Here is a 26,300-nt window from a genome sequence, read left to right on the forward strand (position 1 = left end):
CTGGCAGCCTTTCCCAACATCCTTGTCCATTGTGAAACAGCCCAAGGGCAGCAGGAGGCTGAGGATTAAGTTGGCCTTCCACCAAGGGAGCAGCGCTTTCATTGGCTGGGAACCCCCGCGGCCGAGGGTGGGGTGGCCCAAGCACACACTTCCTCTGGCGGATGCCGGAGTGCAAGGGCCATGGGCAGGGGCGAGAAAACTCTCAGAGAGGAGAGCAAGGTCCAACGTGGGGGAGGGATGGCGGGCGTGACGGGAGAGGGGGTGCTGCTCAGCAGCCTGCGCTTCCCGTGAGGAACATCAAGGAGTCGAGGTTTGGAAAATGATTTCCAGTGTCAGCTGGGCCTCTGGCGGTTGCTAAGCCGAAGACTGACCTGTCGCCGTGCAGAGGTGAAAAGTCAGAGCCTCAGAAATTGCCGAAGTGGGGCGACCCTTTATGCCATAGGCACGTATGGCGGGGCCAGGCCTTGGTGCCAGGAAGAGAGAGAAATAAGTTTGAAAAGAGGAAACATTTGGTAAGAGCCACCTGGTCCGGGACGGGGTAAGAAGAGGAGCCAGGAGCACCAAGGTGGGATGGGCACCTGCCGAGGAGGTGGGCGCCCAGGTCACAGGATCGGCGGGCTCCCGGAGGAGGACATCAAAACCACCGTCGGGACCAGGGTTCTTTTGCTGGGGTGACCCCTGGGGGCTGTACGGGAGTGGGAACCTCCTCATTTCCTATCCCACAGAAGTTCTCATCTTTCTGCTTCCTCCTGTCTCCTTCCTCCGGCACCTCTGTAGGCTCCTACTCCCCAGCTGTGCAAGGTGATGCGTCTGGACGCCCACTCTTGGGTGCTCCTCCTCTGGAATAAGGCCCTGTTCTCGCTCCCAGTCCCCGCCGCCAGGGGTGCCCTCAGAGAAGCCTGGCACCACCCTGGACCACCACACTTGCCCAGGCCAGCCCTGCCCTGACTGCGCAGGGAGAAAAGGAAGGAAAGCCGTACCTTTACCGCCGGCCTGCCGCCCTCCCCTCTTGGCAAGCTCTTGGGCGCCGTGCCTCCAGCAGACAGCAAACGCCTCGCGTGCGGCGCTGGGGCTTGACAGCTATGCTAAGGGTGGGCACAGGTGAAGCACAGACTAAAGGCTGCTCTTTAATGAGACAGCTGGCCCTGTGAAGAGGCCCAATGAAAACAAGAGGGGGGGGCAAGGGGGAACACGGAGGGGAAGAGGTTCTGCCATTCAGCTTGCCCGCGCTCCTGCTAATTTGTATTGAGACCTGCACTTACAGCTAGCATGAGGTTGGGGCCCACAGGCAGCTGAGAGCCCTGGGACAGGAGACAAGAGGGCCTGGGGCGGCCACAATAGAGCAGGGAGGCCGTGCCCGCTCCAAGCGTGGAGCTCAGAGCATCTCCATAAGCCACGGCAGGAGAGGCCCCAGCAAAGGTGACGTGGACCCTGCAACCGTCTCCTTTAGTTTCCCCATGGGACAGGAGCTCTTTATTCTTCCCCTTCTATTTTCGTATGTTCAGTGAACGCTGCTTTAAAAATCCTGCCAGTGATTTGCAAGGGTGCCTTGCAATGTGTTAAGCAATTTAAAGCAAGGTGAGAATGCTTGGGTATTTGGGTGAGAGAAGATCTCAAAGACTCCTCCCAAAGATGACCCCTTTAGCCTGTAACAGACGTCTTCTCTACCTTCCCGCTCAGCCCCGAGCAACTCAGACGGCACCACCCCGAGCCACAAGTGTGCAGCCCAGGCTTGTGGTCAGTGGATTCTCTGTATTCACATAGCTCATGCGAGGTCCCAGAGGCCACCCAAGCCACACAGTCGCCTTAGGACCTATCATGTGTGTCTTCTATGCGGTGTGCACACTATGCACCATTGTGCGATCTGTGTTGTCTTTAGGATTTCTGTAGGAGCCATGCCTAGATGTGTGCCTTGTTGTTTTTAAAAAGGAATACTCAATAAGTGAGAAGCAAATTTCAAGGAAAGGAAAGAAAAGCACCCATAATCTAGCCCTTCGCCCTAACCCCATAGCTGTTTTCACCTCCGTACATAGTAGGTGCTCACAACTTCTCCAGAAGCCTGAGGACAGCTTCCCGCCCAGCTTGTGTGACATGCTCCGTACTGCAAGGTTCAGAACCAAAGGAAGCACCTGAGAAAGCTGCTCAGCAGTCTTAGAGGCAGAAGTTACAGCGTGTGCGAAGGTTGATCTTCCTGTAGATGGAATGTGAAGTCTCCACGTGTGTCCTAAGAGCATCCAGAGCCCACTGGCCAGTGCTAGGGGGTGTCGGGGTAGACTAACGCCGACTCAGGTCCTGCATGCCGGGAACACAAGGCAAGCAGGTCCTTGCATTCCCCTCCCCTCCATAAAATAATACTCTTTCCCTCATGGGATGTTTCTCCCCCGATCCCCGAGGTTGAGGCAGGATGCAGCTGAGAGTTATTTGCAGACCACAGCCCGGGGTCAAGTTGCTGGTCTACATACATCACAGAACCTACAGGCCTTGCTGTTCCAGGAACAACTCATCCTAACAGATTCAACCAAGACAGGAAGATACGGAGAAAGAGCAAACCTCCCACAACATGGGCCAGCTAGGCTTTCCCTGAGCTCCCCAGACCTCAGTCTCTCCACGTGACCCCATGCCCCTGGTCCAAATGACTTAATAGTGGGATAAAAAGCAAGAGGGGCATTGTAGCTTTAGGCACAGAGAATACCTCCTCCAGAGACACAATATCTACAGGGTCTCCAGTAAGCATGAAGTAACTCGGAAACCCAAGGGGGATGGTCCAGAGCATTCTGGTCCAGCGCTCTCTGGTGGTACAATGTGAGCCACATAGATAATTTTGAACTTTCTAGTAGCCACATTTTTAAAATGAAAAAACCAGGTGAAATGAACTTTAAAATATATTAATATATTAACTCACTACAGCCAAAAGAAATGATCATTCAGCCAAAAGAAATGATCATTTCAACATAATCAATATAAAAATAATTAATGAGCTATTTTACTTTTCTTCCCCATACTCCTAATTAGAAGTCTGGTGCATATTTTGCATTTCGAGCACATGTCGGTTTTGGATTTCAGGTGCTCAAATGTAATGTGTGTCTGGTGGCTCCTGCATTGGATGCCACAAATCTAGTCCATGAGCCGAAAGACCCCAAATGGGATAGATCTGCTTTGGTTTTCTCATCTGAAGTTAGGAATTCTTGGGTATTAAAGGGGTCATTTCAATAATACTCAGGGGGTCAGGGAAACACAGTGTCGATGATGAGAGATTTAAATTGCCTGGCATCTTTTTCATTGTGTCCTTTGTTTTTGTGTGATCAAATAATAGAATCTGACATAGTTCTACCCTCAGCAAAGACATTTTTCTGAAAACCCTTGTTCCCTGCTGCCCACCAGGCCAGATTCCATGTGAGCTCTTGGAGAATATTTATGGGGTGCTGGCAATGGCTCTGAGAGTCCACTGGACCTTTTTTGTTTCCCCGGGGCGGGTGAGACTACATCAGTCCTTCTGCGCCTACTCTGTCAGCTGCGGATGGTCTGGGGCAGGACTGGCCAATCAAAAGCAGGGACTGCTCTGTGCTAGCAGAACCCCATAAATACCACGTCTGCTCTTTGGGGGTGATCACACAGCTCTCCTCCAGCTGGCCTCTGGTGTGATGGCAGCCAGGGATGGCTGGCAAGTGGGTTCTGAAAATTGACTTCCCTGGGGAACCCTCTTTGGCCAGGATTAGTATGTTGCAGGGGAGACAGCAGTCAGCTCATAAATGCAGCCTCCCCTGAGCACAAACGCAGGCTGCAGCTGAGGCAATGTCCGCAGACCTTGGCTGTCCTGGCTTATACACTGATGACCTATATGGTTTTGAATAAGCAGCTTCACCTTTGAGTCTGCTTAGCCATGCATCCCCTCACTTGTTAATTTCACAACTATCTACTGAGCACCTATCACGCACCAGGCATCGCTCGGTAGACAGAATAAGGCCCTGCCCGCATTTTAGTGAAGGCTGTGATAAGAGCCAGGAAGAACTAAGAAGAATCTAAGCAAGGTAAAGAGCGCTGGGTGCTGTTTCAGATCAGGTGGTCAGGGAAGGCCTCTGAGAAGGTGATATTCAGGCAGAGAGCTGAAACAAGTAGGAGAGAGAGTCATATGACTCGATGGAGTAGGAATGTTCCAGAAAGAAGGAACACAGGCCCGAGACTCTGAGGCAGGAGTGTGCTTGGGATCCGGAGTCTTGGGTGGCTGATGCAGAAGGAAAGAGTAAGATAGGAGGGATAAAAAGGGTTTCATATGGATGAGGGGGATGGGGCGTGTGGAAGACTGTGGGTTTTGTCACAAGAGAGTTAAATATTCTGAAAGGTTGACTCGAGCCACTGTCTGAAGAACAGACTTCAGGAAGGCAAGCAGAAGTGGGGCGAACAGGGTGCCGCGGTGGTGGCCTAGCAGGACAGATGCTGCTGGTCTGGGTTAGGGTGAGGTTGCAAGAGTGGTTGGGATTCAGGCTACAACAGACCAAAGACGTTCCAAGCGTGGAATCTGGATTTTCAATAAGCATCAGGAAGGTCCGTCCAGTGGTTGGGCCAGTTTGGGAGGCACTGCCGGGTTGGGGGTTGTCAGGAACTGGACCACGAACCCCAGAGCACAATGTACAGGCAGAGAGGGAGGGGACAGAAAGGAGGCCCACAGGCCAGGAATCAGAAGGCCTGGCTCTGGTGCCAGTTTTGCCTCCTCTAAATCCTTGGACAAGGCATCAAGCACCCCCCGGCCCCCCCCCCAAAGCCCAATCTGCCTTTAAATGTCAAAATGTAATTGCAACATTTATCTCCTAGCCTCATGGTGGGGAGCAAATGATAAGATAATATGGAAAAAGTGTTTAACAAACTATTACCGCCCCCCGCCCCCGACACAGTGAGGAGCTCATTATCCTTATTATCTATGTGGAGAGATGCTCTTGTGAGGGGCTCCTGGTTTAGAACTCTGAGCCTTCCTAAAATGCTAGACTCTGGGACGGGGGTTGGGATCCCAGTGGCTGGTTCTTGTTAGTGGGATTGAAAAGTGTAGGGCTGGGTGTTCCCACAGGCAGGTCTGAGACCGGCGGTTGTCTGGGGGAGGTCTCCTTCCCAGCTGCACGCTCACCCCCTTCTCTCTCCTTCTCTAGCCTTGTTTCCTGAGTGACCTCATCCCCTCTTAGTGACAATTCTTTAGAGATGATGCCCAAACCTGTGTTCCAGCCCCCAAATATTACCTCAGCCTTAGTTTCCAACGCCTAGCAGACATTTTTATCTGGATGTTCTACTGATTGCTCACAGGAATCTCAGAGGGAACATTGACATCTATTCTCAAAGCATTTCCTTTCCTACCTCCCATGCCTAACGGCACCGTCCTTGCTAAAAACAGGGAAACTCCAGCCGTTTTTTAATTCTTTCCTCTCATATACCCTCTGTCCCCCCAAATAGGCTTCAATATGTGTCCACCTCAGCCCCGCTAATTATCCCTTTGATTTGTCCTTCCTGTGGCTATCCCTTTTGATTTCCCTAATCATTACCATCACTCAAATTCAGAACGGGATCATATCTTACTGGGATATTTCACTAACTTCTTATCTTTCTGACGCTCCCTTCCTTCCCCACCCTCTGTATATGATTGCCAGCTCTGGAAATCAAGCTCTGAAGATGTTACATGTCAAGTCTACAAAGTCGGTATCTGCATATGGAATAAATTCTGCATTTTCTTAGTGTGCCATTCAGGGCCCTCTCTTAATTTTCATTTTTTTCTCCTTGTGCTGTAAGGCCCATTGGCTGGCCTGATAGTTCATGAATGAGACTAACGTTTTCTCTCTTTTAAACCTTTGCTCAGGATGATCGTTATCACTATCGAGCACCTTCTGAGTCCTAGGCACTGTCCTGGGTCCTTCCTCCACGGCATTACGGTTAACCATCAACACAAGCCTATGAAGAAGCACGTCCTGCCGCCCCGGTTCCGAAAGGAGGAAGCTGGTGCTCAGACAGCTAGATAGCTCGTCCAAGGGCAGAGCTGGGAATGAAACCTGGGCTACCCGTCCCCCAGGTGTGCCCTTCCTTGCTCCTGTGAATCTTCTCTCCTTGGGCTCTCCTCCCTGCATTTCCACAAGGAAAGTCTTCCTGCCCTGGGCACCACCAAGTTCTAATACACCTCCCAAGTGTGATGTGTTCTCCCTGGCACAGTGAGCGCCAGATGCACTCACCTTTATCATCACTTCTGGACTTTTACTGCAAGAATGTTTTGGTCATCTCTGACACCCAGCCAGAGAGGTCAGATATCTTCGACAGGACAAAGGATGGTATGTTCTCACTAAGTTATCCGCAAGAGGGACTCTACCTGGGCCTCACACAAAAGAGTGTCGCATTGGGTCATGAGCCTGACTCTGACCTGGCCTTTGAGGGCTGTACCAAGGCTCAGAGGGCTAGGTGGGCTTCCTGGCCCTGGCTCCACCCCCAGCCCTCCGTCGTATCACCCGCTTTTGTCTCACCTCTCTAGGGACTGACTCAGGCTCCCCGGCCCAGCACCAGAGCCCCACCTGCTGCAGGCACCCTGAGCGCCAGAAGCTGCTTAGGTCAGATCTGCTCAACTCAGACCCCTGGGGAGCGTGCCTCAAGCCTCCACCAGCCCCGCACCTGGCAGCTGCTGTGCCTACCCCTGGAGCAGCGCAGGCCTGGAGGGCTTACCTGGATCCATTCATGTGGTCATACTCCCGCTTGACATTGACCCTCACCGGCTGATTAATCCACTCTTGCTGCGGTGGGAGGGGGTTGATTTTGTGGGGCTGGCCATAGTCAGGGCTCCCTGAGGCGGTCATGTCGGCCTTGGGGAGATGGGCCGCCGCTCCGTAGGCAGAGTCGAAGAGGGACTGGTCGTCGCTCACCACTGACAGAGCCTCCTGGAGGGTCAGAGAAGGAGACCGAAAGCCCAGTGTCAGTTCATCCCGTGTCACTCTTCACCTACTCTCCTTCTGAGCTGGCAGGGTGGCCCAGGGCTACCCCAGGGGGCGGTCCAGATTGCTGATCGACTCACACTCTGGGGGGCAAGTTTACCCTTATGCAAACTCAATGGGTTTTTTGCAGGTTACCCTGGGTGAGGAGGGATTTGGGACAGTCGGGTGGGGATGGGGGAGCCGACGGAGCACGTTCTTTGTTGGGTCTGTAGAGAGGAGCATGGGGAACAGGGGAGGCCGTGAGGAGTGGTTACCCAGGGCGCATGTGCAGTGTTCTGATGGAGCTTGAGCACTGGGCTCTTTGAGGCCTCAGCAGAAACGCCCCTGACTAGCTGTGCGGAGCTGGCAGGCTGGAAGGGGATATGAAAGTGAGCATTTATTTTATAGGTGAGGCCAGTGAGACCCACCCAGAGAGGTTAAGCATCCAGCTCAAGGTCACACAAGGGAAGGGTGGGGCCCAGAGCTGTGGTTGCCTCTAATTTCAGTTTCCTTATCTGTAAACAGGTATAAGAATAGCTTTTTCAGAGCTGATAGGTGGGCTAAATGAGAAAAATCTTGGTACAGGTGTCTAGCTCGAAGAAATGCCCAGCAGTTTTCATATGGGTTCTCCAGGATGTGCTGGTGCATCTTACACAGCCATGACTCAGTTGGGAGGCTGCCCGCCTCCTGGGGACCGTGCCCTGTCATGCTTTCTTGCCTGACTCCTGAAGATGAGAGCTTCCTGTCTAAATTCTGATGATTCAGCTTGCCTAGGAACAAGGGCAGAATGTCAGCTCTGCGGATGAGGGAGTCCCTATGTAAGACCCTCAGTCTGCCCACTCATACTGTCCCATCCCCTGGTGCAAGTCTGGCTTGTGGAGAGATATGGATGGAAGAAAGAAAGCCTTGCACTTGTCAGAGATCTCCTCCCCGCCAAAGCACCGTAATAAGATGCTCCCGCTATTTCAACCCCCATCAAATCACAGAAGCCCCGGGTCACAGACTGGGGTGTGATGTTCCCTATATCACATAATCACACCAAAGTAAGTTGTCTGCTTTTCAGAAAAGAAGGGAGCACTCTATAACCCAGAATCAATTTATAATCTACATAATCTATAATTATACAATCTATCATTGTGAAGATGAGATGGAATACTATACGAAAAATGCTTAGAACAGTCTCTGGCACTTAGTGCCGCCTGATAAATGTCAGCTATGATGATTCCTAGTGCTCGAGGACAGGTTTTCTTAGGCTACTTGTTAGGGGCTGAATTGTTCCCTTAAATTCACATGTTAAAGCCCTAATTCCAATTCCTCAGAATCTGATGTATTTGGAGAAAGGGCCTCTAAAGAGGTGATTCAGTTGACGTGACGCTCTTCGGGTGGGCCCTAATCCAATCTGACTGGTGTCCTTATAAGAAGAGGATATCTGGACACATAGAGTCCACCATGTGGAGAGGCGGCAAGCCATCTGCAGCCAAGGAGAGGAGGCCGCCAGCACCCTGACCTTGGACTTCCAGCCTCCAGAACGGTGAGAAAATAAATTTCTGTTGCTTAAGCCACCCAGTCTGTGGTACTTTGTTATGGTGGCCTGAATACATCACCTTTACTTAAGCCCTCCCAATACCTGTAAAATTACAATTTGCTCCACCAGCTAACCATCGCTGTTTCTCCCAGGGCCATTCACAACCCCGGCAGGAGGACAGCCAGATTTCAAAGAAAAAGGCTTTTCTGTGGCTGCTTCTGGCTGAGATCAGGGAAGAATTACTGGAACCTACTCCAGGAAGTCTGCTCTTGCACCAGAAGGCTTTGGATCGTATAGATATGGCCAGAGATGGCAGTTTCCAAGCTGAGCTGCCTGCACAATATTGAAAGGCTCACATGCCCCAACCAAGTGGGTATCCCTTGATCCCGACCTAAAATATGCTGGGATCCTTCTTCACTTTCCACCTTCACTTTCCACCATCCTTCCGCTTTCCACCTTGTTCATGCTCAGAGGAAAGCTGGGCTTCCTGGAACCACTGTCTTTTGGTTATTAGACCCATTCTCCATGTCAGTTAGGGAGCAGACCTGGCTCCTTATCCCAAACCAGTTTTGAGTTGCCATCCAGGCCCTCGGTGTTACAATTCCAAGTTGAAAAACGAGACATTGTAACCGTCCAGAGAGTTGAGCTTGAGTCCCTGAAATTCTGGCGGTTCTACACTAGGAGCAGAGATGCATTACCCCCTAGGACCTCTAAGTGCGCTTTTGGTGATAAAGGGGAACACTCACCAGTTGGGCTACAAAAAGAGACGATATACATGTAAGGAATCAGGTATCATCTTCTACTATGGAGAGGGGCTTTATGCTTGGTCAATCATGCACCAATCTTGGAGTTTCCAATTAAAGAATTTCTTATCTCCCTTCCTCTAGGTTAGGAGAAAAGACGGTGGAATAATGGAAGGAAAGAGGCAGGACTGGGGATAGTGATGCTCCGGGGAAGCAGGAAAGATCCCTCCCCTCATTATCCCCAAAGAGAGTGGGCCAGGAAACAAGAGAAGGCAGGCTTTCAAGTCCAAGGGGACCAAACAGGTGGCAAAACCAAGGTTCGCAGCAACAGAAAACAGATGAGACAAAGCAGGGGTGCTGGTGGCAGACCATGGAGAGGCTTCTTGGGGAAACGAGAATGAAGAGCTTACAGGACAAAGGGTAGGGGTGGTAGAGGGCACAAAACCTGTTTGGACTCATTTTGGAATGTAGTTCACAATCAAAGGAAACTTCAGCCAGGTGGCAACATCAAGGAGGAGAGATCCCTGATTTCCTCCGGAACGTCGCTGGTTCCTCCTGCCAACTAGTCTTCGTCCTGTGGTCCAGGCACGGATGCTTCCTTGCCTTCTCTGTCAGACTCTTCCCTCTCTGACAACACGCTTGCACACTCTGCCCTCATGCAGCCCACCGTGCACATCCCCTGGTCAGGTGGAGCTCCCTCGAAAGTTGTAAACACATCCTGCCACGACCCCGGCTCAACGGCCTCGAGAGCTCTCTCGATGTTGGCCACAGCAAATCTACTCTCATCTCCTTGTGTTCCCACAACTCAGTTTTGCCCCAGCAGCCCCGCTTAGGTGTCACGACCCCCCAACTGCCACAATTCCTGCCTGAAGCTAACTGTCCCCACTGTTCCCCTCAGCAGGCCCTGCTCACATACGCTTTGTCAGCCCCTCTGTTGTGGGCACCCTTTCTTTGTCCTTTCCACCTGCACGCACGTCTGATGCTTCCCATTTTCTAAGGTAAATGAGATCTTCGTCACCCCATGAAACCTTCCCTGATAATTCCCTCTGACTCATTTGAGCTTTTAAAAGCCCAGTGAGAAGGGGCGCCTGGGTGGCTCAGTCGGTTAAGCATCTGCCTTTGCTCAGGTCACGATCCCGGGGTCCTGGGATCGAGCCCTGAATTGGGCACCCTTCAGCGGGCAGTCTGCTTCTCCCTCTTCCTCCCTCCCCCTCGCTCATGCTCACTCTCTCTCTCAAATAAATAAATAAAAATCTTAAAAAAAAAAAAAGCCCAGTGAGAATACTGCTCAGGTAGGTGTGTGCATGCACACACACACACACACACACACGCACACTTTCTCTCTTTTCTATTTCCAGTCATTGATAGAAAAGGGCTTTATTTTTTTTTTTTCTTATAACAATATGGAGAAAAGAATTTGTAGTTGAGGGAGGCTGGGAAGAGAGAGAAGATGAAGGAGAACGACTCTGTGTCTAGCTTGCTGGACAGAATTAAGAAACCTAATAAGAGCTGGATGCCAGAGATGAGAGCCCCTAGGTGGGAATAATAGATCTGGGCAGCCAAACAAGCTGATTGAAGACCCTGGTGAAAACTTAAAGTTGGGGAGGAGAACATTCTCACCGTCTCTGAAAGGAAATAACACCCCTCTTGCCATTCAAGGCTGAAGGCTATAGGAGCATCCCAAGACCCCATCCCTGGCAAGTATGCTTCTGTCTTGAAGATGGGGAGCCTTCTCTAAATAGCTTTGGTGGCAGTGGGCGCAGTGAGGGGGGACAGGCCTAGAGGAAAAGGCAAACGGGGAACACGGCGCTGAGCATCTGTGGCTGACAGACTTGTGTGAGAGCATCATGTTACTGCTGGGGACTCATGGGGGCCACTGGGGGGGGTAACAGATATGGGTGTAGGCACCAAGGTACTGCTTTTATCATGTGAGAAGCTATTGAGCTGGTCGATGTTTTGATCACATACTTATAGCTTTTACACATGTGCGGCTCTTACTATTTTATGTCCTATAAAGTTGTTTGCTTTTACTTAAACTCTTAAAATTTCTAAAAGTTTAAACATGAAACTTACTTGTACTGAAAACTCTTTACAGGAAGGACTTGTTGGTGTTCAAGAACTTTTCGCTGATGACTTGTTGATAAGAATTTAATTTTGGGATGAGAGACTGAATTTAGAAAGACCTTCAGCATGAAATTCACCAACCATTCTCAGAGTGACTAAGTTCCTTCAGTTTGTAACGACTTCACTTTTTCTATTGACTTTGGACATGACAGAGAAGACAAGTTATTCTTTTGAAGACTGTTAAAATCCAGGTTGCTTTAGAACATGCTACATAAAAATTGACTTCAAAGTGAAAAAGACAGAAGGTATGGGCTCCCTAACCCCATGTGGCCCTCAGTTCTAAGGTTAATCCTTTGTCCTCATAGTCCTCACTGAGAAAGCAAGCCCTGGATTGGCTTAGTAATTGGGTTCTGAGAAGCATCTTTCCTTTGCTCTGCTAATTGCTGGGAGGCAAGGCCTATAATTCAGGATGCTCTGGTCCCTCAACCACTGAGTTCCTAGGCCCAGAGGGAGGCCCATGGTCCCTCGATTCCAAGCACATCTGTACCCCACTTGACCCATTTGCCAGAGAGCTCAGGCAAGGTCAGCTACCGGGAGTGGCAGCTGGAGTTCTGAGCTAAGTGTTTGGCCCTATTTGCCCATAGAAATGCTGCTCAAACTGTGTCAACCTTCCTTCCCATGATCCCCTGCTGGTCCAGGCAGGCAGCAGAGGTATATGGCCAATGGGGCACTTGTCTCGGTATGGGGCACTCCTTACCCAATTTGGGTGAGGTGCTTTTAGCACATCACTTATAATATATCCCATGGTCTCATTATTGAAAAGAGGTCATAGCAGATAATTATCATAGCATTTAGTAAGTGCAAGACACTGTTTATATGAGTAATCCAATTTAATCCTTTTAGCAATTCTATGAGGGATGCACGATATATTATTACCTCCATTTTTTTCAGGTGGGAAAATGGCTATTCAGGGAAGTGACAGAACTCGCTCAGGTCACACAGCAAGTGAGTGTGATCTGGGATTCAAATTCAAGTCTGCTGCCTGGTCACCTCCCAGGGAGACTGTGCGCGCTTTGAGGACAGCTCTTGAGTTCATTGTAACTTAGAGCCCAATCTTTGGAGTTGGAGAAATACTAATTCCAATCTGAGCTCCATCAATTGCTCATTAGCGCATCACCGATTGTGATTCATGTATACTCTCTGAACTTCCTGTCCTTATCCGCAGAACGCGGATAATAACAGTACCTCACCTGGTAGATTTTGAATAAAGGTAAAATGAGATAATATAAGTGAATGTCCCAAATCAAGTGTCTAAAGTTCTTAGAATATAGTAAATACTCAAATATAAAAGCAGCCCCAATGCTGAGAGATGGCATTGGGATTTTGAACAAAGGTAAGATGAGATAATATAAGTGAATGTCCCAAATCAAGTGTCTAAAGTTCTTAGAATATAGTAAATACTCAAATATAAAAGCAGCCCCAATGCTGAGAGATGGCACTGGGACCTTTGTATTGGAGTTGTGAGATGGAGCTGGGGGGGTGGGTGGAGCAGGGAGGGGGATGCAGATAAAACCAAAGATATACCTCCTTCTCCCCTGTGTGGGTTACTTCAACGGAAGTTGCTTAAGGTTCAAAATTAGCAAGTTTGGAGATAATAGTTAGATTCTGAAATGCAAATTCCATGGGTTTCTGAGAACAGAGTCTGCTTTGCTAATGTTTCCACTCTTCGTTTTCGAACCATGGATGTTGTTCCACCGCAGCTTGAAACCTCTCTTTCTGGCTTCTGAATTGAGGCTTCTAGATGGCACAGATAGCATTCTGTTAAATAGCCATGCAAGGGAGAGGAAGAGCCATTTATCGCTGAGCTAATCAAAATAGAGGTGGCCAGGATTTACTCATATTGCCATTCATACATCATACGTGCAATAACCGTCAGAAAAATGCCATGTGTATGTCTGTGAATTCACTAATAAAAAAAAACTTTCTTCATTTTGGAATGTGTCATATATATATATATATTTCTTTCTTTCTTCTTTTTAAAAAAATACTAGCAGACGTGTCTTCCCAAATTTGTTTTCCTTAGATTAAGGCAAATGCTCTCCGTGTGCACGTCAGTTGAGTGATAGGGGCATGTGGTCAGAGCACTGCCACATGATGGCCTGGCTGATATTAATGATGAGCAAACATTTACATCTCTGAAAAAGCTTTGCTGAAACAGAGATGGAAAAGCCGCCAGAGTAGCAAAAAAAAAAAAAAAAATGTTTAAGACGGTGCCTGGACCATCTTCCCCTTCTATCCAGGAACACACGAAAGAAATTTCTGCCATGGTCCTGTCCACAGAAGAATACACATATAATCCACACTTATGAACCAAACAGAGTCAGGGGAGGAAAAGTCCCAGATGCCACCATGGACGGGAGAACCCTTTTCTTTGCTCATCCTTACAGTTAGGTTGAGTTTTTACGCTCGCATAGGGAATGAACCAAGACATGGGACCCGAAGGAGCACGAATTCTATAGTGTTTCCTCCCCCTTCCTTTCCCTCTCTCCTGCCCTGAACTCTTCAAGGACAGGTCTCTGTGGCCAGTGAGCTTTCTGGAGGTGGGTGAAAGGGCTGTCAAAAGCAACCCCACCAAGTTCCCTGCTGCTTGCTGCCCTGCTCAGCGGACTGCTTGACTCCCAGACCAGGCCTCTGGAAAGCTCATCTCTGCACGGCAGGGAGCATACCAGCTTTGGCTTTTTATTACATTCTTTGCATAATGACATGAAGTCCCTTTTCTTGCCAGCCAGAGAGCATACAAAATTCAGACAAGATTCTAAGAAGCAAAATGCTTTGTCTTCTCTGCTTTCGGAAATCAGCAAGCTCTGCAGCAGTGGGAGCATCCAGCTCGGGGTGGTGGGGCAGGGGTTCCTCATCATAGTCACATCTAAACCTGTTAGTTAGTTCAAGCATTTTGCTTCTCTCTCTTCTCTAATTGCTGGCCACGTACCCACTTCTTCCCCATTATTTTGGTCCCACAGGGGGCAGGTGGACAAAGAGAAAAGAAGACAAACTATATGACAAGTTGGATAAGGAAGAAGATGGAAAACATCAGTCAGTCACCAAATATTAAGCAGCAGCCCCTCGGCATGTGGTAAGTCCCGGAACTGCCTGGACTCATATCTGCCCAGTTGTCTTTTCCCAAAAGGGCCATGATAATATTTCCAATCTTTGCCACTGCCCATCAGCATACAGGCTCTCTTTCCCTTCCTCTTGAACCCAGATGGGACTTTATGACTGTCTCAACAAACGGAAGGTGGCAGAAGTGACCTTGCAGGACTTCCAAGGCGAGGTGATAAAGGGCATTATGACTTCCATCTGCTTCTTGGTCTCTCTTGGGCCTCCAGTCCTTGGAAACCAGCTGCCATGCCACAAGGAAGCCCAAACCGGCCCAAGCAGAGAAACTACGTGCATGGAGAGGCCCACATGGAGAGGGACCCGGGGCCACCAACCACCAGCCACCAGCCAGCATAGACCTCCAGACTTGGGGGTGATGAGCCTGCAGATGTAGGTTATGCCCACGAGCATCATAGTTGTTGCATGTTGCAAAGTTTTGGTATAATTTCTTACGTAGCCATAGTAACTGGAACATTTCCTATCACTTTAATCAGCAACAAGAGAACCCAGATTCAGAGGATGCAGAGCATGATCGTCTGCATATCCTTTTCACTATGGTTACTGACACTGGCTATAGGAATCAGCTCCAGGACTCACTAGATGGGGAAACTGAGGCACAAAGCACAAGCTCTCTGGGTTCACACAGTGAGGGAGAGTCAGTCTCAGCCTTCAAGCCTAACTCCTCTGATAACCACCTAGTGGAAGTAACCCTACACAACAAGAAAACACAAAGGAGAAGCGAACCAGGGCTACATTTTTTTTTTTTTTAATTAGAAAGAATAAATAGAACAAGTACTATCTGATACTCTGAAGCTCACGAGGGACTTTTACAATCGTTACCTCATTTAGCCTTTCAAGAGGTTTGTTAGGATCCTTATATTATTAAAAAGGAAACTGAGGCTTAAAGAGGTTCATATTGCCTTAGGTCCCTCAACTAGCGAATGGCCCAACTAGTAGCCTGTGTGTAAAATGTACACTCTTCCCCCAAACTCCTTCCAGCCCTGGCTATAATGAAAAACTGACTATAATCCTAGGTTGGGCCACAGAGCCAAACCTGCCACAGAAACTCAGAGCGCTTCGCTGATTTCTAAGGTATTTTATGGAACTCTGTCCCCTCCCTCCCCCTCTCTCCATCCCCTTCCCCCCAACCCCACTTAAATCTTCACTTACTGGGGAGGGGGCTTCTGCAGCGGGCGACCCAGGGAAAGGCAGCCAGCCAAGTTCCTAGACAATGGAATTAGAATCCTTTGCAGATGAAAGTACTTTATTTAATGGAGTTTAATAAATTAAGGGAATGAGCCTAAATGAGTTCAGAGAAGAGGGTCTCTGTGTTCTATAAAGGCATGCCTTGTAACAGAATCCAGAGCTGTGGCCTGTGTTAATCACGGTCCCCATTAGATACTTCTCCAGCTTTCCCGTGGTATCTACCTTTGCCTGTTGACTTTGAGTTTTCACAGTCGCTATTTTGACCATAACCACATTTAAAGGGCATCTCTAAACATCAAAGTTAAATTCTCCTCCCACAGAGAATGATTTTACTGCTGAAAAGAAAAAAGTGCTGAATATGGAAACTGACAGGAAGGGGATAGAAGGTTAGTCTGAACCCCAAGACGGGAACATATTATAGTATGCTTTACTTTCTGTTTCTTTACAATGGGTCTGACCGCTCTTCAACCTGCTTTTTCTCAATGACAGTGGGGGTAGCCAAAGGGTCAGCAAAGATCCGTTGTGTAGTGTTTGTTACCTTTGACCATCCAGGGGGTCGAGCTCCTCTCCCATAATAGGGGGTGACCTGGGGCCTGAGGTGGAGCCCACAGTGTTGGAGGAGTAGGACCGAATGGGGTTGGGAAGCTGAGGTTCACTAAGGTTAGAAAGCTTGGATGCTCTCCTCCGTGAAATGGAGCCCATGTTCTCCTGCGTGTTCAGATGGGCCAAAAGGGGGAAATTAAGCCCTTGCTGGTGCAATAGGGCAATGAACGAATGAGCTGTCAACCAGCAAAGCAGAACCCCAGACGCCATGAGAAAAAGCAGACAGGGAAGACAGAAGTCCTGGAAGGCCATCCAGATACACCAGCGGAAGTCATTCCTTACATATGTATTTCACTGCTCATCACTTGCATCGGGACTGCATTCTGCCTGCTTTCACAGAGCTGGCTATTCCAGTCATCAACCATACTGGAATACTTCTACACCAGTGACTCCTTTCCCCTCTCTGCCCGGGGACACCTAATGGGTCAATGATTGGCACAGCAGGTCCTCCAGGACCCCGCTCTAAAACAAGGGTTTGGCACCCTGGTACCCACGGCATAGGGATGGTGACATTTCTGCATGTTTTCCCGGACCTGGAGGGGGGTTTTCTGATGACAGAGGTGGTGGCAAGTGAGGACCAGTGAAGATCCAGCCTGGGTTGGGAGCAGTCTCTCTCCCCCCAAGAGGATCCTTGAGCATGTTTGCCTCAGAAGGGGTCAAAAGGTGAAGGGCAGAAGAAACAAACCACTTCGTCTCTCTCCTCACTCTGTAGCGTGCTGTTTTAAAAATGTGTTCCAATAAAAGACACCGGTTACAGGCTGGGTCAATGCAGAGCTTCACCGGCTGTGTGAATTTGGGCAAACTAGCTACGCTCTTGGTTCCTGGAAAATTTTAACTGTCTTGCACCAAACGTGGAATGCTCTCTGACGATGATGAACGGCCACGCTGCCCCGACCACAGAGAGCTGAAAGCTTGGAAGAAGTGTCCTCCGAGGGGACTGGCTGCAGTGTTTCCCCACAGAGTCTGCATGTCCCCCCACACGGGGCTGATCGAATAGCCTGGGAGCTGGGAAAACGTTCTTGACCGGTCCTGTTGCTTGAGAGTGGGAGCGCTACGAATTGTCCTTTGGAGCCTTGTTTTTATGGGTCTGACTTGGTAGGGGGACCAGGAGGATCTCAATCTGGTCTGTGGTGACGAGAGGGGACTCTGAGTGACAAAGGGAAGGGGGCAGTGAGGCAGTTCAGCTCTGAAAGGATGGGCTCCCCCCAGGGGCAGACAGTTGTCCAGCAGGGGTGAAATGGCACTTTCTGCAAAGTTTGTCAGTGCTGGGGAGAGGAGGAAGTGTTGGTGGCGGTTGCCCTTGGGTGTTTCTTTGACTCCTGGGGTCATGGGAACTTTCCCATCCTTTTTCTCAAAAACCAGTTCGGCTGCTGGCGGCACCCCATCCATCTTATTCATTCTTTTCACTCCCAGTTGCTTGCTCAGTTTCCAACACCCAGTAGGGGCGCAGTGACCTCTTCTAACGGATCAGAGCCCCAGAGCTGATAAGAAACACGGAGTCCCCCTGCCCCCGCCCCGCCCAGCACCTTTTACCACCAGTTGGATTTCTCGTTCTGTCTCTTGGCTGTGGGCTATTTCGATTAAGCCTCGCACCCCAGGCTTGTCCAGTTTCTTTTTAAACAGCCACATCCAGTGTCCAGTTTAAACACAAAGCCACTGACTGCTCCTTCTCAACAGCCACTTGAGGTCCTATTCCTAGAAGCTGTGATCTTATCTGACAATTTCCTCGTGTGACAGTTTCCGTGGCAACTGGGGCCCTCATAATCACAGGAAGCCCATGAGGAAGCATGCACACGGCAGGGTGCCCTTTGCTCTATTCCCTGCAGCTGTACCCCGGGAGCACCCCGGCAGGGGGATGAAAGCAAAACCAGCCTCAAGAAGCAGGGTGTCCGGTCTCATGTGCCCAAGTTGGGAAATGTCTGCAAGCCGTTGGTACCGGCCAGGGCCAATGCCACTTCACCGTGATGGGCAGCAAGGTGTAGCAAGAGAGACTCCATTTTCTTTCATCTCCTCACAGGGCCCTGAGCAAAGATGGTCTCCTGAATCCATTTCACAGTTCTCAATGGCTGTCTCCTTTCCATGACTCACGCCCGAAGAGCCACGTCTGGTGACCCTATGCCCATCTAGACCTGAGTGTGCAGCATTTCCAACTTTCACATCTGGATGACCTATCCTAGCCAAGGTGCTTTGTTGTGTTGTGGTCCCATGGCATCTGGTTACCATATTGTTGCAGCGATGTGCGGCCAGGTCCCTGAGGATGGAGGTCATGGAAGGAGGTGGTGCCTAAGGAGGTCTGTCTCTGGGCCGGCTCAGCAGCCCTGACCCCATCTCTGCCCAGCTCCTGTGCTTTACATTATCCTACTTTTCCATTCCTCGGTGCCTTCTGCTCACGTTTCCCTTCTGTCTTCTTCACTCTTCCTGCGTCCGGCTCCCATTCCCTCTCTTTCTCTTGCTCCTTCTCTTGCATTTCAATGTTCTGTTTTAAATTGATTCTCCTCTTGTTATATAAGACCCCGCACTCCATACCTTTAGACTCCTATTTGATATACATTTCTTGACTGCTCTCTGGGTGTCTGCAAATACCTATGTGAAAACCAGCTTCCTTTTCCCTTTGCTCAAACCAGCTGTCCCTGCACAGCCCTGCCTTCCACATCCCCTCTGTCTCATCAGATCTCATTTACTCACCAAACTTTTATGGAGGACCTAACTAGGGGTCAGGCATTCGGCTAGGCAACAGGGGTCACAAAGATAAATGAGACTCTAAAATCACACACTTGCCCTTAAGGAGTTCAAGTCTGGGCAGAAGACTAATGCAAACATCGATACTTGTGTGGGGGTGGGAAGACAGGCAGTGAGTGAGGGGCTCAGGGGCGGCCTCCTGGAGGAGGTGGAGCCCGAGATGGGTGAAGGGGGCCTTCTGGAACACCTCAAGTGCCACCACCTTCAGGAAGTTTCCCTGGACCCTCCAGCCCACCACAGTCACCTGTTCCCCTGCTGAAACTGGTAGTACTTTCTATCTCCACCACCCAGTCAGCATTTTATTCTAGACTGCTTTGTCACATTGCTTTTCTTTTTCTTTCACTCCTGCCATATATGGTAGGTTTTCGTAGGTTCACCTTCTGTCTCTCCCACCAGATTGTAAATCCCTTGAGGATGGATTTTCTTTGCCATTTTCCCTAGACATCATTAACACTGACTGAGTGCCTTGATTCCCTCATCCCGAAAACGGGCACAGTGACTGAACCCACTTGAGACTGAGTGTGTTCACGGATGGCAAGGGCTCTTCACTGCGTCCCTGCTGGCTTCTTGGAGATGTTGCTTACGGAGCCAGAATGACAGGATCTGAGTTCCACATCTACCACTCGTAAGTTCTGTGACCTTAAACAAGTTCTTTAATCTCTCCGTGCCATCGTTTCTTTTTTGGTAAAACAGCAACGATAATAATTGTATTCTAACTCATGCCTGTCACATAGTAAGCACTCTCTGAACTTAATCATCTTCCTAGGAGTCACAGATTCTAACATAAGAAAAGCACTTCATTTCTCTGGGCCTGTTTCTTTACTTGCAAAATCAAAGGACCGAACTAGACAATCTGCCAGATCCTCTCCAGGGCTTCAATCCTAAAATCTATTAGTGGGTTGATCCTACAGCCCCATTTGCCTGCGACAGTCACAGTTTAGGCCTACTGTTCCAGAAAATGTTAAATAACACCTCCCTTCACTCTCAGAATTATTCCCGTTTGAATGACACATTATATGGATGAGCAAGCTGGGCTATCTCAGTGTATCTTAGCTTCATGGGACCGTGGGTTGTCTTCCTTGCTCTTCCTTCCAGGGAGGAGGTAAGGGGAACCAAGGACAGCCTGGTCTATACAAAAAGCCAAGCATCCGCTCCTCTTGGAGCTCAGGCTCCGTCTCCGGTACACAGCTGGTCTTTCGGTTGGCAGCCACCCTCAAAGCGGTCGCCCACTGGGTTGGCCTTCATCCTTGTTTGACTTGAGTGCCAAACCTAGGCAGTCTGGCACTGGGCCTCCTGTCTCTCGGCATCCATCTATAGGAAAAGCAGATATTTTGTGAACAAGTCCTGCCATGGCCTTCCAATGAAAACATCTCAGTGGGATTACATGGAGATATTTTCTTTGTCAATCTCAGTAAAGCTATTAGAACAGAAAACCCAGCTGAAGCCCACTGACAGTTCCTGGGGACTTGGGACTGATTTAGTTACTCTATAAAGGGTACTTAGTGTTCTACTCTTGGAAGCTTCTGAAGGTATTGGCCTTGACCAGTAGGAGCCTGTCTGTCTCTCTCAGGGACATATGTCATGGTGGCGGTATGGCTTAATCCTTGACGGCTCCAAAACTTAGGGGAAATGGGAAACTAGCCCACCAGGTGCGGATGTCCCTGAGGAGATGTCCAAAAACTTCATCAGCAACTTTTTCCTTCTCGTTCCCTTTACTCCAGGCTCCATTGTCAAAGGCTGTCAAGTTCTTACGCAGTCACATCTGCTTAGGTTTCTGCGTGGTTGAGATCTCCCACGTTCACTATGGCCTTGGTGATTTCCACGAGAAGGCCAACATCAGTGATGTCAACCTTCCCAACCCTGCACTTCTTGGGAAGCTGTGGAAGCATGATGTCCCTGGGGGAACCTTGTGGTCACCTTTCTCCTTCTAATCCTGACCCAAGGAAGGTTTCAGGTCTGACAGCCTGAATGACTTTTTGAAAGTGTTAAGGAATTTTGGAAAAGAATAAGAACATGTTCTTTAGCCTCAGTCTGACCACAGAATCAGAATTAAGAAACAATATGTTTCTCTAAACATATTCTTCTTTTATGTGGAAAGAAATTGAACTCATAAATTGGTCTTCTAGACCAGCACTGTCCAACAGAAATTTCTGTGATAGGGAATATTCTAAAATCTGCCCTGTGCAGTAGAGAAAGCACTAGCCATGTGTGACTACTGAGCATTTGAAATGTGGCTGAAGAACGGAATTTTAAAATTTTACTGAATTGTATTTAATTTCAATTTAAATAGCCACGTGTTCCTAGTTGTTGAATACAGTGACCATCATAGGCTCTAGACACTTAACGCTTGGTGGCCAGACTATGGGCTACTCAAAACATGCTTAAGTCACTTCGGCTACTCCCTTAACACGTCCTGTCTCATTATGGGATCATGAATGTATTTGCCACCAAAAAAAAACCCCATTCTTTCATTCATGGATGCATTCATTCATTTAACCAATATTTACTGGACAGGTGCTAGGTACCAAGCACTGTCATAAAACTCAGGAATATGTCAATGGAAAAATGGCATTCACAGTATTAACAGCCTTATTGTTACTATAGAATTAGGAGATTTGTAGAAACCTCCCTCCGCCCCCGGTCTGACTCTATCTCTGGGGTGAACTAAATATTTAACAAGTATGCAAATGACTTTGTGAATAAGAGGTCACCCTGGGCAGGTAAGTAGCAGCTCCCAATCTGCTGTGTAATCAGCCTGTGCTCTTGGAGTGGAAGGTGTGCTAAGAGAGGGAGGAGGGGGGTAGATCCTGAATTCATGACAGCAGAAATTCTGGTCTGTAGTGAGGATTACAGTAAATAAGAACAAGGCTCACCAAAGAACTCTGGGAAGTGTAAGTTGTGTGCGTTGTTAATTTGCCGTAGCGCGTGAAAGGGTGTGGGCCAATGGCTTCCGCAGCCCCCCTCCCCCGGGCAGCATCTCAGAGAGCAAGGAAGCAGCTGAGCCATTGCCTCAGGAGAAGGTGACAGGACATGAAGCACAGAAAGATGGCACAACCAACTGTCAAGGCAGGGGGATTTCAGAGGAGAGGAGAGCAGTGAACTGAACAGGAATGTGGCCGAGGGGCAGGGCGTTAACACTTCATTGATGATGAACACATGTACTGCAGGGACTTTCCTGGTTGTAAATAGCCAGCTAGGACCTCAGGTAAACATTTGGTTTCATCCTCTGAAGAGCATACAGCAGGGAGAAGGGGGCGTAGACTCCCAGCCACCACCTTCAAAGGCTGGTCCCAAGGGACTTGGAAGGGCACTGCCCTCCATTCAGTAAAATGCTGTGGTTCTCCCTGCATGGTCCTAAAACAGTACGAAGGTCTCCAGTGATCTGGAAGAGCAGCGTTCAGATCCTTCTGTAAGGTGCGCCCCCGCCCCGGCATCCTACTGGCCTGGAGGGCAAACTCTGCTTCTCCAGCCCCAGAGCCCAAGTCTGAGTGGAAGGGCCATTGATTGTATATTCAACTGGAGCTCGCAGACTGGGGCTCCCGGCCCTGTAACACAGGCCTGGTGCTTCTCAGAGCTTCAGCCCTTAGGAGAGCAGCGGTTGACTAGTTGACTAGTAGAGCCTGGGGGCTCTGGCAAGCCAAACACCTCTGCCCAGTAGCCCTTCCCTCTTTCCCTCTAGGTTAACAACAACATTTGCATGAAAACAGGATCTTTTTGGCTGCACATTCTCTCCCTCCTCTCCACCTCCCTTTCTTTCTGGTCACCCTATCCCCATCCCTCCCAGGCCTTGGTTCAGACACCATCTAAGCAAGGACCCACCACCCTAATTCCAAAAGGGGCCCTGCATGGCCATTAGGATGCTTCACATGACCTCACCCCTCTGAAGGGAGGACTGTATAATATTAACTCTCTCCAAGTCCCAACTGTCAACATTCGAAGGTCTGGTCTAATTGAGAAAGACTTGCTCTAAAACATTCACTCTTCTAACCCAAAGTGATCACCACACTGTGGTTTGAGAGAGGTTTCTCCTTCTCTCTCCCAGGAGATCAGTCCTCCTAATTATTTTAATATAGGCTTATATGAAAAAAAAATTGCAACCTCTAGGCACACAGAAAATTAACTGGGGCAAATAGGGGAAGAGGAGGGGGTCAAAGTGCAGCAGGGCCGTGTCAGGCCAGGCCAGGAGAGACCAGATGGACCATTATTTACCAGGTCTTTGTCTTTGGCAACCCAACGTTGTTCTAAGATTGCTCTGACCTGATTCCAGCACTCCCAATGGGCCACTACTTCTATAAGAACCAAAGGTAAGCTCTAAAAGGAAAAGTGAATAGATAAGAAACTGTTCTCTTTAAATACCATTGTTTGCTGTGATAACAGATTTACTCTTTCAGTAAATCGTTCAGACCCTATGTGGGTCCCTCGAGAGCTTTATGGACAGCTCCCTTTGGTTTAGAGAGAGTCTGACTGTTCTCCCTTCGTGTGCATGTGCATACTCATTCCCAAATACGTGTGTCAATATACGGCTTCTCTTCCAAACCCCGCTTTGGGTCCGAGGGTTACTTGGGAGATTACTCTCCGCGCTCACGGAGCGCAGACGCGCCTAGACGTTGATAGCAAGGAGGCATCTACTTCCTTCTAATATCAGGGCAAGTGAATCGGCCCACGTGTCCTTCACATGCAGGGACAAGAGGCCCAGCTGGAGGGTCTGGCCAGACCTGATGCAGCTCAGACGTGGCCCTTTGCTCCTGCAGCAAGAGGAAAATCCTGTCAAAATGGCTTAACGATCTTCTAATATTTCCATGCAATTAAGGCCACATCTGTCTCCCAGGCCCCCACACTCCTTTGCTAGTGCACAGACATGAACCAAACAGTCTGTCTTGTCGATCTGGAAGGTAACAAAGAGCTCCATTCATAACTGTAGGCACTTGCACCGTTTTTTTTTTTCAAAGTAAAATAGAGTTTTCACTTTGAGAATAACCTGTGTGGCAAGCAAGCGAAGGATTTTTCTCCCCTAATAAATCAAATTCAACAGCCTAATAAAATGCTGGCTCCCCCACTGCCCCCACCACGGCCTCCCCCTCCCACTGTCCCACTCCCTGCCAACAATTGCTCAGAATACAGACTAGTGGGCGCACCCAAAGATGGTAGGGGAATGTGAGCTGGGAGCACGAAGGGAATTCAAACACCTTTTGAAGGTGGGATGGGTTTGTTCGGCAGATGAAGAACTGAAATGGGTGAGGGGAGGGCTGGGTAAGTAGGTAGGTAGCCTGCCTTCCCCTCCCCCACTTTACCTCCTTTCTCAGCCTTTCTGGGCTGGTTTCAAAACATTCCTTTTCTTCGTCTGCTCCCTTTACCCCACTACCCATCCCCAGGCATTGGGTAAACCTGCTTCCTTCTTTTGCATGGGGAGGAACAAGAGAACAATGTTCCTAGGGATGGAGCAAGGGCTCTTGGACCACACCTGCTGCTGAGCCCTGCAGGAGCTTGCCTCTCCTCAGAACAAGGCTGAGAGATCTCCCTGGTCTTTGAAGCCTCCAGAGAGTGAGTTTGCAGGAGATAAGTGCTGATAAACATCGAGTTTGGTGCTTATCTGCAGCAAACACAATCTTTTGAGGTTCTCTCTGAGCTCACAGGCCATAGAGACTCTAATCAGAAAACAGAAGGGAAAATGCAAAACCAAGCAGTATTTGCTGCTGCTTTTTCTTCTTCTTTTTTGTTTTGTTTTGTTTCAACCTACACACTGGAAAGCCCAACGTAGATACTATAATACAGGGGACTCCAGAGTAGAAACACAGCCCTGGGTCTTTGCTTTGTTCAATTTTTGTTGTTGTCATTCAGCCGTCAACAGAGGAGATATTTTCAGTCCTGGACATGAGAAGATGAGCCAGTGTTGACAACGACAATCTGCCCATAGCATTCACTTTCCTAAAATGCTTTCACAGGTGTTGTGTTATCTGGGCCTCATGACAGCACCCTAAGGTAGGCCCAATGGTTGACAAGTAAAGAAACTGAGCCTGAGCTAGGTTATGTGATTTGTCCAATGTCACACAGCTTGAAGTGGGGGTTCCAGCAGCACAAGCCAGATTTTTCTGTTCATCTTAGCTCACGCAGAGGCTCAGCAGGTAGAAGAATACCCAGAAATCGAAATGGCTTTGAATCTGGGCATCCCCCCCAGAAGCATTTGGAAAGCTTGGGGGGCAGGGGATCAACCGGGTTAGCCAGGGTCTCCGAGCTTTGAGGCACTTGAGTGTTGCAAAAAAGGCAGAGACTTGGCTGTCTTATATTTCAATGCGTTGTTGATACCTCACTTCTTAGGATGGCATACTAGCAAGAGGCACAGGTAAAAAAAAGTAGCTTAGAGTAGAAAGAGCAGCAGAACAGGAACAAGGGATCTAGAGCTCGGGTCTCTGCTCCACCACTGACCTGCCATGAGCCCTTAAGGAAGGATTACTTCTCTGAGTTTCCATTTCCCCTTCCATAAAATGAAGGAGTGGGATCGATGGTACATAAGGCAGAAGGGTGAGGGAAGATGAGGGAAGCACGGAGAGTGTTTGCTCCCCCATGAGTACACTCCTTAAAAATTACATGACCACAATGACAGTTTTAGGGTAAACTGTGGATGCTCCTTGGGAAGACTAAGAGGGAAAAGCTCAAGGATAGAACCTGGCTACAGGTATCTCTCCCAGCTCCAGAATTTGACGGTGCTGACGGGGGAGTCTTCAGCTCAGGGATCTACTGATGGTTATTTATATGCCTAAAGACAGCAAGGCATTGCCACACAAGGTTCTATTGAGCCATTCTGCTCCTTACTGCCAAGCCCTCCATACTATGTATATAATATTGACCATCTGCAGTTGGGTAGAAAGTATTCCCTCCACAAAATCCTCACCAGTAACATTAAAGCAAAAGTAACTGCAACTTGGCCTGAAAGATCATTTCCTGAGAGTAAAGGTGATACATCATTCACATGATCTCTCCTAGGAACCTCAATAAACCGTCCATGGCCACATGTAGGATGAGGAGTAAGACTTGGGGCGGGGGGTGTGGTGAAGCAAGGCGGCTCTTACTTTATCTCTATTTGAATTTGTTAAAAGAAAGTATTCACGTGTTATCTATTTCATTAAAAATCCATTTTAGGGCGCCTGGGTGGCTCAGTTGGTTAAGCGACTGCCTTCGGCTCAGGTCATGATCCTGGAGTCCCTGGATCGAGTCCCGCATCGGGCTCCCTGCTCGGCAGGGAGCCTGCTTCTCCCTCTGACCCTCCCCTCTCTCATGTGCTCTCTCTCTCTCTCATTCTCTCTGTCTCAAATAAATAAATAAAATCTTTAAAAAAAA

At 49.0% G+C, this 26,300-nt stretch overlaps 1 protein-coding gene across 7 annotated transcripts in view; it reads right to left on the reverse strand.

Annotated features, from left to right (window-relative positions):
• The window catches only part of FLI1 (Fli-1 proto-oncogene, ETS transcription factor), a 123,726-nt gene that overhangs the window by 45,685 nt on the left and 51,741 nt on the right, over nucleotides 1–26,300 (reverse strand). For 5 of the 7 annotated variants that reach the window (XM_081799104.1, XM_081799102.1, XM_081799101.1 and 2 more), the window contains one exon: nucleotides 6,685–6,896. The exons of the other annotated variants lie outside the window; for them this stretch is intronic. In XM_081799104.1, the coding sequence (XP_081655230.1) occupies nucleotides 6,685–6,896 (212 nt within the window). The remainder of the gene's footprint in view (nucleotides 1–6,684; nucleotides 6,897–26,300) is intronic. 7 annotated transcript variants of the gene reach the window in all.

This window comes from Leptonychotes weddellii, chromosome 11, assembly GCF_054177405.1.
Source record: "Leptonychotes weddellii isolate Sample4059 chromosome 11, ASM5417740v2, whole genome shotgun sequence".
In the NCBI taxonomy this organism is placed as follows: domain Eukaryota; kingdom Metazoa; phylum Chordata; class Mammalia; order Carnivora; family Phocidae; genus Leptonychotes; species Leptonychotes weddellii.